The sequence below is a fragment of the Sorex fumeus genome, unplaced genomic scaffold (assembly GCF_029834395.1).
Source record: "Sorex fumeus unplaced genomic scaffold, SorFum_2.1 ptg000006l, whole genome shotgun sequence".
Classification (NCBI taxonomy): domain Eukaryota; kingdom Metazoa; phylum Chordata; class Mammalia; order Eulipotyphla; family Soricidae; genus Sorex; species Sorex fumeus.
In genome coordinates this window covers 62486305-62500677 of record NW_026606063.1, presented here as the reverse complement: position 1 = coordinate 62500677, position 14373 = coordinate 62486305, and the positions used below count along the sequence as shown (strand labels likewise).

The window sequence follows — 14373 nt, the reverse complement described above, 5'->3', positions numbered from 1 at the left end:
GCCTATTACCTAGTGAAAGTTTGAAGCTTAGGTTTTTATAATGTAACTGGTTTTTAGTGAAGGGAAATAGTTTTTATTGAAATAAATTGAGAAATATGTGTGTGTGTTTGCATGTGTGAGAGAGAGAGAAAGAGAGGGAGAGAGAAGGAGAGAGAAAGAGAGGGGGGAGGAAGTGGGGGGGCAAGAGAACATCTCCAAAGGAGAGAAATATGTGTTCAAACGAGAGCATGGGCTCCTCTGAAAAAAGCCTTTTATATAATGTAACTTTAAATACTTTGATTTTTTTCTGGGGGTAGAGGTGGGGCACTGGGCCATATCCTACTGAGCTCAGGACTTACTGCTCAAGGGACACTCTGGATGGTGCTGGGGAATCTATGCAATGCTGGGTATTGAACTGAGGTCGGCCATGTGCAAAGCAAGTGCCTTAACCCCTGTATTTTTCTCTGGTCCAGCCCCATAAGAATCTTGCACACATGGATTTAGACACTATCATTTGCAGTGGTGGTAAGTTTTCAAACTACAGGTGTCACTGTGCTGCCCCCACCCTAGAATATCAGTCCATAACCTTTCCATTTCCACTGCAGCCTTGGGGTACTTCTCACCTCACTGTTACTAAGCAGTTCTCTAACATGTTCTGTATAGCATTGCACGAGTATCCCAGAGTAATAAAACAACGCACCCCACCACACACACACACACACACACACACACACACACCCTGAGTTCTAACACAGAGCACTTCATTCTAAATTATGTCAGTGGGTAGTTGATGCTGGTTGAATTGTGCTGCTCATCCCCAGTCCTTGTTGCATTCTACTTTGCCTTAGTGAAATGTCTCACTATGTATGGTCACTGGAAATCTAAGCCAATGAGACCATCAAACTGAGAGAATATCCCTGTAAAATCAGGCTCACTCTTCATGGTACTAGTTCTCCATGTGGTAACCTGCACCAGCAGCACCGATAGTGCCATGGAATTTGCCTGAAATGTACCAGATTTTTACCCAGACCAGCTAAATCTGAATCCCTGGGATTAGAGATTCTTATTCAGACTGCAGCCCCACTTGAACAAACTCTTTAAGTGATTCTGATGCTCAAGTTTGACACTCACCAGCTTGTGACATATGAAATGACCGGAAATGACCCTTCTGAAGAGCTTTGTGTTATGTGGCAACATTCTGGTGAATTATTATTATTGAATTATTAAACACCAGTTACTGCTGCCTAGGCTCACTAGTCATGACATAACAAAAAGACAAAGAATGACAAGAACTCTCTTGATTTGAGAACAACATCTTGAGAGGTAGGAGGGGAAAATACAGGTACACACTACCTTGAAAAATAGGCAAAACTCTCCCTGGCATTGAATATCAGGTAGATGAGACTTCAAAGGATGTTTTGTAGTTGATTTTTCTGAACTTATAAATTTATTTCAAAATAAATTTTGAATAAGTAAAGTAAAAAGGCCCTCCCGTTGATCATGATTTGCTCAAGCGGGCCCAGTAACGTCTCCATTGGAGACTTTGTTGTTACTGTGTCTGGCATATCGAATACTCTCGGTAGCTTGCCGGGCTCTCCGAGAGGGGCGGAGGAATCGAACTCGGGTCGGCCATGTTGGCTGCGTGCAAGGCAAAAGCCCTACCCGCTGGCTGGAGCGATAGCACAGCGGGTAGGGCTTTTGCCTTGCACGCAGCCAACATGGCCGACCCGAGTTCGATTCCTCCGCCCCTCTCGGAGAGCCCGGCAAGCTACCGAGAGTATTCGATATGCCAGACACAGTAACAACAAAGTCTCCAATGGAGACGTTACTGGGCCCGCTCGAGAAAAATTTTGAATAAGAATAATATTTATTCTTTCCATGGGATGGGTTGGCATTAAAACTTGAGGCGGAAATATTTCAGAGATATACTTCTAGGATAATGGACAGTTAGAGTGAGACCAAGCATATGGTAGAGAGGAGGAGAAGGTGATCTGCAATGAAAAGAATAAGAAAGTAAGTTGCATCAGTGGACAACTGGTGGCATAAGTATAGACAGGGAGTCCATTTTCACTAAAAATTAAGACTACATTGAACCACTGGGGACAGGTTATCTAAAACAGTCCTAAAACGAAAAGGTAGAATTTCTGAGATTTGAAGAGAGAATTGTTGATCACTGGAAAATAATTTGCTCAGAGAGTCAAATTAAGAAAGAGTAATACTAATTTTTTAAAAATGCTGGGAAAAAACTACAAGACCCTGAAGGAAAGAGTGAGCAAAAGGGAATGCCCTGCCACAGAGGTGGGGTGGGGTGGGGGAAAATGGGGTGTGGGTGTGAGAGGGCTACTAGGATCATTGATGGTAGATAATGGGCACTGGTGGAGGGATGGGTACTCGATCATTTCAGTATAACTGAAACCCAAACACGAAAGTTTGTAAATCTACAACTGTACCTCATGGTATTTCACTAATTTAAAAAAAATTGGGGGGAAAGATGCCAACATTAAACTAACATTATGATCTCTCTGTTTGGATAGAGAGAATGTACTGCTTCTTAAAAACCAGTGTCTACAACCTGTCCCGAGCTTCAGACCCACATGAATGACATTTTCATTCCCATTTTTCCATCAAGTCCAAAGTGTGTGTGGGGGAGGAGGGGGGGACATAAGAAACTAGATAGGTAGAAGTATTAGTGTTATTAAGGAAGAAGGAGGGGCTGGAGAAATAGTACAGTGGGTAGGGCTCTTGCCTTGCATGCAGCTGACTTGGTTCAATCCCCAGCACCCCATATAGTCAGTCCCTTGAACACCAGTAGGAGTGATCTCTGAGTGCAGAAGCAGGAGTAAACCCCAAGTACCGCCAAGTGCGACCCAAAAACTAAAAAATGGAGAACTAGGAACAGGCCCCTCTCTTCGCTAAGTTTCTGATAGCCATGTGCTCTGAAGAAAATTCCATTGCTATTGAACTAGTCAGTCATGAAGAAAGAAAAAACTTTCAAAGACTTGTTCTTGACATCCAGTTTTCATCCTAAAGATAATGGTGATTAAATCAAGTGAATTTTTTTTGACCAGGTCATCTATTTTATAAAAGTGCAAAAGTATTTTTGAATAAGTATTTGAAGTGGGTTAAGTAGATGAAATTGTAGAAATAATATCAAAGAAGGTATTACTTAGCTTTTCTTTTCTGAAAGTGCTCAGCCTTTGCTATCAGAAATTGCAAAGAGGTGAGCAATAATAATTACCTAAAGAAATTAATAATGGAAGAAGCCAAATTATAAACTTATAAATGAAGATATTTATTTCCTATCAACTCTGATCCCAGACAGGAAGCTAAGTCAGGCATTTGTGATTAGAGGGATTATGTTCAAATAAGAAATCTAAAACTGTGAATAAAAATATGTTAAATAATAATCACAAAAGCCCTGAGAGAGGTTTTTCATTTTCCTAGGATTATACTTGGAAAATGATTTCCTAAAACGAGGAATGAATGGGTTATACTCATAATTCCTCAGAGCCTCTAGTTCAAAACTTTGAGAAAGAAAAAAAAACATTCCTTCAAGGAATAGAGCAAATGACATGAAACGTGCTCCTCTTAGGAGAATGGGAAAGGTGGGCACTGTGTTCAGCAAGGACAAATCATACCAAGTAAGACTCGTGTTTGGAGAAAAAAGGCACGAGAAGCTAAAAGACAGTTCAGACATAGAGGTAGGAAGGAAGGGGTCGGGGGTTGGGAGGTATTTGAAGGCATGTTTCCAATTTGCAGATAAAGTACAGAACTGAGTCTATCGGGATTTTCATCCAGCTCTAAAAGTGTTTAATCTTCCTGGTACCTGTGATGGCTTAACAGCATATGCCAAATTCTTTGATGCCCAGCTTCTGTACCCCCCTCAAAGGGCAGTTCCTGATTCTTTCCCTTTAACCCTGGATGTGTGCGTGTACTGACTCGCTTCTGATGCTGGAATGTGCTTGACTTCTGGTAGTCATCATGTATGCTTGGGCTGTAAAAGGCTTGTGGCCTGCACGTGGCTCTGTCTGTCATCACCTGCTCTGGGAGAGCCAGCAGCGGTCACCAGCAGTCACAGCTCATCCACCTGTCTGTCTGGAACAGCTGTTGCCTGAGCAGCTCTCGCAAGTGAGCTGCCTTCATGACTCTGCTGTACACACACGACTGGTGTAGCCTTAGCCAGGGTCTTGATGGAACAACTCATCAGCCAGTCACAGTGAGTGGTTCTCATTCAGGGCAGAAGGCACTCTCCTAGTCCTGACTTAGAGAAGCTACAAGTAGCATCTTCGTTGTTGAAAATTGCCTCAGAATTTGGGGGTGATCCACTCACTCCTCAACAAAGAGAAATTAGGCAGTAATCCCAATAGAAAGTAGGATAGTGGGACTGGAGCAGTAGCACAGTGGGTAGGGTGTTTGCCTTACAGATGGCTGACCCAGGTTCAATTCCCGGCATCCCACGTGGTCCCCCCTTGCCCCCCCAGCACCATCAGGGGTAATTCCTGAGTGCATGAGCCAGGAGTAACCCCTGTGCAATGCCCTGTGTGACCCAAAAGAAAAAAAAAGTAGGATAGTAACAGAATGGTGCCAGTGAAAAATAAAACTTAAAGTGCGCACAGCGCGCTGCTTTACCATTTAGTGTTTAAGGAGCAGCCAGTGTCTATCATGGTGGTGACATTCAACTTTCTCTGCTGTCATCAAGAGGTTCCCTCCAAGACCAACCAAGTTGACAGGCATGCAGTCCTGTCACTAGTTAGTTCAGCAGATATCTGTTGAGTGTTAGTGTAGACATATTTGGGCATTTTCCTCCTGCTTAGACACCAGTGAAAGAGAAATGAGACCCCTTCTCAGAAAGCTAAGAGCCTGGTAGGAGAAAGGGATGAAAGCAAATGCTAGGAAGTCAGACCTCTGCAGTAGGTCAGCGACACCCTGCTTGTCATTTTGAAAACTATGTTTCCTCCAGTGATCTTAATTGGATCAAAGCGGGTATTCCTGGATCAAACTGGACTAACCAAAGAGAAGAACACAGAAGGAAAGAAATCTAGGGAGGGAGTAAAAAGAGATAGACATGAGGTAATGGCCAGGAGCCTCGGGCACACCAGTGGGGTAAAGGGGTGTACATGTATAGATCTGAACCACAGAACCTGCAGCACTGCAAGCACGGAACCCAAATTTCAGTAACCAAACATAAAATATGGAAATTTATTTATTTATTTTACTGAGTCACCATGAGATACATAGTTAAAAGCTGTTCGTGATCGGGTTTCAGTCATATAATGATCCAGCACCCATCCCTCCACCAGTGTCCATTTCCCACCATCAATGATTCCAGTTTCCTCCCACCACCACCCCTCCCCCAACCTGCCTCTATGGCAGGTGCTCTCTCTCTCTCTCTCTCTCTCTCTCTCGCTCTCTCGCTCTCGCTCTATCTCTCTCCCCCCCCACCCCCTCGCTCCCCTTCCACAACTTTGGGTATTGATGGTTCCATGGTTCCAGTACAGTGAGTTTATCATATTTGTTTCTTTGCCAACTTTCAGCATGTAGTTCAAGGACCACTAAATGAAAGTATTTGCTTAATCTCTCTCCGCCCCCCCCAGGATGATATTAGATGATGTCAATATGGGTTTTTCTCTCTCTCTCTTTTTTTAAAGACTTTCTCAACCTCTTTAAAATTCCAGCTAATATCTCTCTTTTTATGACAGTAAAATTGGAAGCAGAGAACTTAGAAAATTGACCAAAGTTACAAAGGTTATAAATAAAGGAACCAGACTCTGAATATACTGCATACACACCTCATAGTTTGAGAACCCATAATACCAACCAAACTGTCCTTCTTTCCAGTAAAATAAGGAACCAGCAGTTGAACAAGTTAGGACTTGCCCAAGTATCTACAGGACTACTTTCCATTTCTGAAAACGGTGGACTAGTTGCTTACAGATTGACATTCTGATGAAAACATGCAAGAGAACCAGCCAAAACACTGAAATAAAGCTTGTCAAGAAGTCCCTTTCAGCACTCCCAGTTTGGAGAGAACTTAGAGATCAGTGCCAGCACGGAGGTGAGGCCTATGAGGAAATCCAGACTTTCCCTGTGGACTCCCCAGAGACTCCGTGCAAGGAGTAAAGCAAGCCAAAAATCAATCTGCTTATTGACAGTTTTGTTCCTTCTCAGAATAGAGTGCCCTGCCCTCTCTAACTGCGCAGAGAAACAAATGTGAATATTTTCTGGAGGGCCTCAAAGTACCACTTTGACTTTTTTATAAAAATATACAACATGAAAAAAATATATATACAACATGCAGAGAACAATAACTTATAGAAAGGATAAGTGACTAAAAACAGACTCAGACAGGAAAGAGACATAGAAACCTAAATTTTGAATTTTTATATGCAGTCTTACGATATATAGATTAATCCTTCTAAGAAATTCAGCAAGCTGACTTGTGCAAAGAATTAGAGGGAGAAAAAAAGGCTTAAGTACAAATTATAGGATTGAAAAGTGACAATTAAAAAAGAACCCTGGGTTTATAGCAAATTATATATAGTCAGAGGTCCAGTAAACAGAGATTGCTCAGAAGAAAAGGACTTTGGAACACAGTTTTAAAAGAATTAAAAGAAGAGAAAATAGTTTCTTCAAATGTGCATTAGAGATTTTGCTGTGAACTGAATGTGTTCCCACATTCCTGCTTTAATATACTGATGCACAGTCTTAGGAATGGATGGATTTGATGCCCTCTAAGAGACCCCTTCACTTTCTGAGATCAGATGGCCAAGTAAACCAGAAGTGGGCCCTCACCCAACTCCCAGTATATCACCATCTCCTTGGTCTTGGGTTGTCCAACCTCCTTGACAGGGAGGAGCATATGTCTGCTACTCATAAACCATCTCATTTGTGGTATTCCACTATAATAACCAAACTCAGACTTATAGGACCAGGTGAGAGGCTTAACTTGCATGTATATGATTGTTGTCCATAGAGATTCACTGGCTGTGGAAGCCATATTGAAGAGATGATTGCCATAGCCCCCCGGCTAGTGAGTAGCCCATCCACATCTTATAGCTTCAAATGTAGCACTTTTTTAAAGAGATGTCTATGTGACTCATAAGGCAGAAAATGTTTTCTAGGACATGCTTGTCCAGCCGGTAACAAAGGTGAACTCACCCATCACTGCCACTGAAGCAGAACCCACACTTGCACCACCTCACTGGAGAACCTCCCCATGCTGACTTCCTTAACATTGGCTTCGCTGTTATCAGACATGTGTGTGGCCCTGAACATGTTTCCATTTGGCTGTCCTTTGATTCTCCAGATGATACTCTCCTGGAGCAGATACTTCTTTCCATGGTCCCCGCTCATTGCGAGATTTGGCATGCGTTGTTGATTAGTCCAGTTTTCATTGTTTGATCTGAGACAAAGAAGTCCACTCCAGCCTTGTCCAATAATAATACAGAGCATTCATCAGTGCAAAAACTTAGTTCATTCTCTGTCCTTAACTTCAAGGCTTCTTCTCACGAGTCAGGGAATCAGCTACTCTGCTGAATCAGTTTTGCTGCTGTGACCCATATAAAACACTTGTATATCACCATGATATGAAACAGAGTTTAGATTAAAAGCAAATTTCTCTCGTCAGAAAGCCATTTGTTGGTCGTTTGACTTAATTAAAATTGGATTTATCATATATTAACTCTGACACACTGCCTCCACAATGATGATGATGCCACCTTATGAATTGATTAGTATCTATAAAATTAGCAAAATCTCGCTTGTGCTGAATGGCAGTGAGGTTGCCCTCTGTATGCAAAGGAGTGTTTCCCAGCTGGTGACCACAGGAAGGAAAGAAAGTCAGAGAGGGGCCACTGTGGAGGAAAGGTTGAAATACTGGACAGGAGTTCTGACACTGAGTATGTGTGCTTATAGAAATGGGTAGGGAAGGCACCAAAGTGGGGTACTCTTTTAGGTGTCCTTGGAGTGATGGAAAGCTATTCTGCTCTGGAGGGACATCACACACTTTGTGGGCTAGCTTGCTAGTCCGTAAGGACAAAGAGCCATGTGTCTTCTGCCCACACTGATGCACCAGACCTTGTTCATGACTTGAGGCCTTGTCACATGGTGCCTGCCTCGGCCCTGCAATCCAATCCCTCCAGAGCACAGCCACTTGGGATGGTGAGACTGAGACCATCTGCCCCTTCAGGCCTGTGAACATCATGGTTCTGTAAGATGTATGCAGTCAGGGTTGCCTAGAATTTAATTTTGTGGGAGGCTTGGACTACTAGGTTGGTAAGGCCAGTTGACAGCATCATCAATGTCATTATGAATTTATGATGAGTTCTTCCTAAGAGATCTAGCTCAGTCATTAGTTTGCCAGTTCTATTTCCCATTCCCCACCCTCCCCCTGCCCCACGCCACCAGTCCACACCCCTGCCAGCTGCTGACCTTGCAGTGTCTGTGATTCAGAAAGTAACACAAAGGCCAGGCCCCTGCTTGTCTTCCTCTTTGTGTTTTGTGGGTCATTTCTAAGGCATCAAGCCCTGGGTGAAGTAGGAATAGAAGAGGGTTTTCCCCATTAAGGTTGGTTTGTTTGGGGTCTGTTTTGGATAGAAGACTACTTAGACACAAATTTGACGTCCTGTCTCCGTTTGCTCTATAGTCCTTTGTATTACTGGCTGTGACTGGGTGGCCAAGCTTACAGCCCTTCCTTGAGTTGAACTACTGCAGACACCCCCACCCCCAACCCTTGGTCACTGATTGTCCTTGGTTTCTGTGAAGTCATCGCCCATTCATGATGTGTGCACACTTCACTGTGTGTGGTTCACTGTGAGTCAGCCGTCCTGTGCTTTGTTCTCTTAGTCTTTTGTTTCTGAGTCCTGCCTGAGGGTTGACTCCTCAGTGGCCACTTGGGGTGCTCTGTTGGAATATAGCACAAGGAAGATGGCCCTCCAGGGTGTCCTGATGAGGAGTCATTCTCCTGATTTTGAGGCCTGACCCTGCACTGGAAGGCCATTAGTTTCCCATGAAGATGCCCCCGGGGAGGGGTGGAGAAATAGCACAGCCTGTAGGGCATTTGCCTTACACACGGCCAACCTGGGTTTGATTCCCAGCATCCCATATGGTCCCCTGAGCACTGGCAGGAGTAATTCCTGAGTGCAAAGCCAGGAGTAATCCCTGTGCATCATCAGGTATGACCCAAAAAGCAACCAAAAAAAAAAAAAAAAAGAAAGAAAATGTCCCAAGGAGGGCACTGTTTTCCTCATTGAGTGTAGGGCCCCCAGCACTGAGTAGGCAGAGCCTTGCAGTCAAGCCAAGGGAGGGCACAAAGATCCACCAGAGAGGACCATGAGAGTGCCAGGCATGGCATCTTTGCTCAGGGACTTTGCTCATGTAGGCAGAGGACACCGGGGCCTAGTAGAGGCAGGCCCCTCCCTCTCCACCACCATTGCCTGCTCCTATAGTCTCTTCCAACACTAGCTCAACCCACCATATAGACACCTTTCGGTGATCCTACTCTTCCCTGCTCTTCCATTTCTGCTGCAGGCTTGTCACTTCTCTAAGCTAACAGAAAGGACCGTCACCAGGCCTATGATCTCTGCATCCTCACACCTGCACACACCCAGGGCCCAGTCTAAGCCACACCCCAAGTCTCTGTTTAGTGAATAATGGTAGACTGAGTTCATCAGGGCTGTTCTTTTCCCCCACTAAAAAGACATTCCTCATTCAGTGTTGAACCCTTGTCAGTGCTTCCATAAACAAACTGCCCGAGTGTCATGAAAAGAATGTCTTTCTAAGGTATGTGTAAATTTAAATAAAGCACCATTGTAGACTATAAGGCATTTTTAATAAGATGCAGGATCTGTGCCCATAGCCCTTGGCAAAGCTGCGCCCAGAAATTTTCACCACTCTTGAATTATTTACTTTCAAGTAGCCTAGAATTAGAAATATTTGATGATTTCTTTCAGGGGTAGAAGTCAGAAGCAACCTAGCTCGGCTACTACCTATGTTGAATAAATTCCCAGAGTGCCAGGAATAGCTTGGGGAAGGGAAAAGTTTTGATTTCCTCAGTCCATGCAAACACTGGGGTCATGCACTCCAGGGCATGTTCCCACTGTTCAAAGAGGTAAAATCCAGAGTGCCACAGTGGTGCTAAACAATGTGATGGAGTTACCACTTCATACCATCGGGAAATCAGAGCGCCCCTGGGCCATTGGAGCATTGTGGTAGCTACTAGCATCTGGACAAGAGTGAGATGCAGCTTGTCCCCATTAAAGGCTACACAGTGGGTGTGTTTCCATCTTTGTCTTCGGCCATGGCGATGGGTTCCCTGGCTGGGTCCATCCTGTAACCCTGACAGTAACTCCTGTTCTCTGTCCTCCGCACAGCCCAGTGACTTCTCCGTGTCTCTCAAAGCATCAGGGAAGAACAAGCACTTCAAAGTGCAGCTCGTGGACAATGTCTACTGCATCGGGCAGCGGCGCTTCCACACCATGGACGAGTTGGTGGAGCATTACAAGAAGGCACCCATCTTCACCAGTGAGCATGGGGAGAAGCTCTACCTCGTCAGAGCCCTGCAGTGACTGCCCACACCCTGGCCTGGACAAGATGCAGGGCACACCCGAGGGTGCTCACACAGGCTACCCCATCGGGTGCTTTGGTCCTTGACTGGCTCCCTCGTAACCCTGGCTCGGTTGGTTTATTTTCCACTCACCTTCCTTTGGCCGTCCCAAACCCCCTGCCCTGTGTGCAAGCCCACTCCCCTCCTGGCCAGCTTTAGAGAATGGGGAGTGGGAGGATGGGGCAGTCCCTCCCTATTCCTTCCCCACGGGGAGCAGCCTTAGTCTGTGTGGAAGGTTGATGCTGACAGAGCCCCTAGCTCGAGAGATGGGTGCCATTTGACCACCCCAAGATGCTGTTCTCTCCTGAACTGGCCAGCACGCTGGAAACAGAGCTGGGTGAGCAGCACCAACGAAGGTCCCCGTCCCAGCAGCCCTTGTGCTGTCGCCTTGGCCCTGACGTGGCTCCCGGATTCCCCAGGGAGTGAGCACGTTTGCTGGTAGCAATACTGGAACCACCAGGTGAGGTGGTCACGAGGGACTGCCCAGTGCCTTTGGGGCTGTGCTTGCAATAAAAGACAGGATTTTCTTGAAAGTCAATCTCCAAGTGAGGTGGCTCGGAAAGATAGATGTTTTAGTAATTGAACCCCCCCCAAGATGTGCCATCCACATAGTGCTTTCTTCCTCACGCCCTTTGGCTTGTTTAAATTTCACAATTCTGTATTTAATTCTCATTGTAATGATGTACTGTAGCCATTTGTTGACACTAATTCAGATGATTATGGAAAACAGCTGATCTTTGGGGAAGGGAGCTACCGATACTTTACACACAAGATATATATAAATATCGATATATATTATTTGCTTTACAGGGAAATTTTTCAGGGTTTACAAAAGATATGTGATTGGTAGTAAGAGACACAAAATGTTTATGAAGAAATTGCATTCTCTCTTTTTTCTTTACATTTGAACTTCTTCATAGTTTAAACATACACTCCTGGGGTGGCACATTCCGACAATTGAAGACAGGATCTTGATACCCTGCCCCCTGAACTTGCATACTCCGTTTTTTGGATATTGTAATAAAAAAAAGCATTATGACAAAATTATGTGTGTATTTATCTTTGAGAACACTCTTACTCAATTATGGGAGAGTAATTACTGCCGCATTTACTGGACACTCTGTGCCTAAGTGAAAACATTTTTTAGAGAGGAGCTTTAACAGATATATTACTTGTGTGTTTTCTTTTTCTATCATCACATTTTTGTATCTTGAAATAATAAATTTTAATTAGTGAAATTCCAAGAGAAACCAGAATCTCAAGCTTGGTCTTCACTTTACTCTGTGAAAATTATTTGTTAAATGTTTCACCCAGAGCCAAAGAGAAGAGCTTGGTGGGCACTTGCCTTGCCAACCTAGGTTCGATCTCTTATGGTCCCTGAGCAGTACCAAATGACCCCTAAAATCATATATATATAAGCAATTAACTGTTGTCTTCTAGAATTCTCACCTCTTACTTTCTGCTGCAGGATCCCTGCTGACTTCCATTTGCTCAGCAAGAGGTCCTCAATCACTGAGTCTTGGTCAAAGCATAGAATCAGTTTCCTCATGGGCTCTTGACAGCTCATGCCTAGCAGGTGCTCCCTGTGCAGACATGGTGTCCGTATTTTTCCCTCACAGCACTCCTGGGAACTGCTGCTGCACTGATGACCTGAATCTCACAGATGGAGAGAGTCATCCCAAAGTCAATGCCAAGGGCAAACTTGCAACCTGGGTCAGGGTAACACCCTTTCTGCGCAACCTGAAGCTTCCAGAGGATATTTGCCATCAATCTACCATTCTTCTTTCCTCTTACTTTCAGAAAGTAAGAGTTTTTTTTGTATTTTTGCCTTTGATAATAGTAGGATGAGAAGTCTGATATCCAGTACCTGTGTTTCAGGACACCAGTAATGCAGGTATATATGCAGGTGGGTGAGACAGATCATTACCTTGGACAGAATGTATCTGTTCCATTCAGTCTCGTAAGAAAATAATTCCTTCTGATGTTGGTCTCACTTTGTGTAGTCTATTTTGACCTGCTAGAATTCTCTATAATGAGTTCCTGGATCACTGATAGACTGATTCATGTATAGCAATTCAAAAAGAAACAAGCAATTAAAGGACACAAGACATTTTGCTTTCAGGGACATCTTTTAGGCCTATAGTTGTAATTGACAGTTATTTTCACTTCTGTTCCAAATTGCTGTGGAAAAACAAATCGAATTGCCTGATTAGGACTAACATTTAGGAAGGATTTAGTACTCCAAATCAAGGGGAGCTGGACTGATAGTTCCAGGAAGAGCCTGTCGCTAGACTTCGAGATGGGGATGAAGGTTGCATACCCAAGTGGCTTGGAGTGTAGACACCTCACCACCTCTGCCCTATACCACTGGTGTCTGCCATCATCTTCTGCAGATCCAGGATTTCCAAGGCTTGTCTTTTTTTTGTTGTTTCCTTGCCACAGCACTACAGCCAAGGGCAATATAGGTCAGTCATTTGATAGCTGAATGACTCTGCTCAGTTAATTACGTGTATGCACCTCCATTTTTCAGGAATGGTTCACAACCACCAATCTCTCTGCATGAAACTTATGCCAAGTGACTTTAAGTCACGTTCCCGGGAAAGCTGAAACTGTCCATCTTTCCTCCCAAAGTACATCATAGACTAGAGCCTTAATTTATTATGAGAGGTTTTATATCTACTGAAATGTATTTCCAAACAAAGCATTTTGGGTATACTGGTACAATTTTTATTTCATTTCTAAGTGCTAACTGGTTCATGATTGTCTTTTCACCATTTCTAATGTCAAAATAATTTAGAACAAAGTTCAGCACTAGGAGGAGAGAAAATCCTGAAAGGATTTTTTTAAAAGCTCCTTTTTGGTAAATACAGCCATTTTCTCAGCACCATCTAACCTGACTTATTCTCTGGCAGTGGTTAATATGCTTCCTTGAGTTCCAGCATCTTGCTCACACAAACTGCTCCCCCATGTCACTCAGCAGTGAGCTCCTGACTATTCCCATATGGTAGAAATGAATGAATGCCCAGTTGCCCTTATTGCCTTTGCTTTCCAGAAGAACACTCAGCTTTTTGAGTGTCTTTGCTTCCATCACCGCAGCGTGTTTGTAGGTCAGATGAGCAGGATGCTTGAGGGACCATGATGCTTCACAGCCATCACTGTGCTGCATCACTCTGGTGTGCCATCTGCTTAACCACTGTGCTCATTACTTAAAGCTTATCTGGGCCTCTTGAGCCATGAGCTCTCCAGGGGGTAGGACTCCAGCTCCAGGGAAACCTCAGTGTGGTCTATCACTGGCAGTTTTGCAGCCAGCCCACCCTGCTTTCTAGAAGTGTAGCAGTTTGAGCTTTTGAAGAAGTGTGGCTCCAACAGATTACTCCTAAAAACATGATCCGTATCCCAGGAAAAGCCCAGCTGCAAGTCACACTGGGCTGATCTCAGAATTGTACTCACCTCAGTCTAACCTGGGCAACCTGCTAACAGGTTGGCAAATTCGCAACCCTGTCAAGGACCCCCTCTTTCAGGGGGAACATCTGTTGTCTCTTTGGGGGTGGTGGCATGTGGAATGGACATGCACACACACACACACACACACACACACACACACACACACAGAGTCTAACATGTAAGGAACTCCTTGTGATTCTCAGCCTAGAGCTGACATTACAATGGCTGCCAATCAAGCTAAGTTGGCCAAGCCCACCAAGGCTCACAAGGCCATTGCCACTATCTTAGCTCAGTCTCTCTTATAACAAAATACTGAGTGGCTAACAAAACCACAGATTTATTTTCCT

General features: G+C 44.2%; 1 protein-coding gene across 1 annotated transcript in view; it reads left to right on the top strand.

Annotated features, from left to right (window-relative positions):
- NCK2 (NCK adaptor protein 2) overlaps positions 1–11626 on the top strand; it is a 46251-nt gene extending 34625 nt beyond the window's left edge. The window contains exon 3 of the mRNA XM_056124875.1: positions 10350–11626. Within this exon, the coding sequence (XP_055980850.1) occupies positions 10350–10544 (195 nt within the window). The 3' untranslated portion in view covers positions 10545–11626. The remainder of the gene's footprint in view (positions 1–10349) is intronic.
- Positions 11627–14373: the final 2747 nt, after the last annotated feature.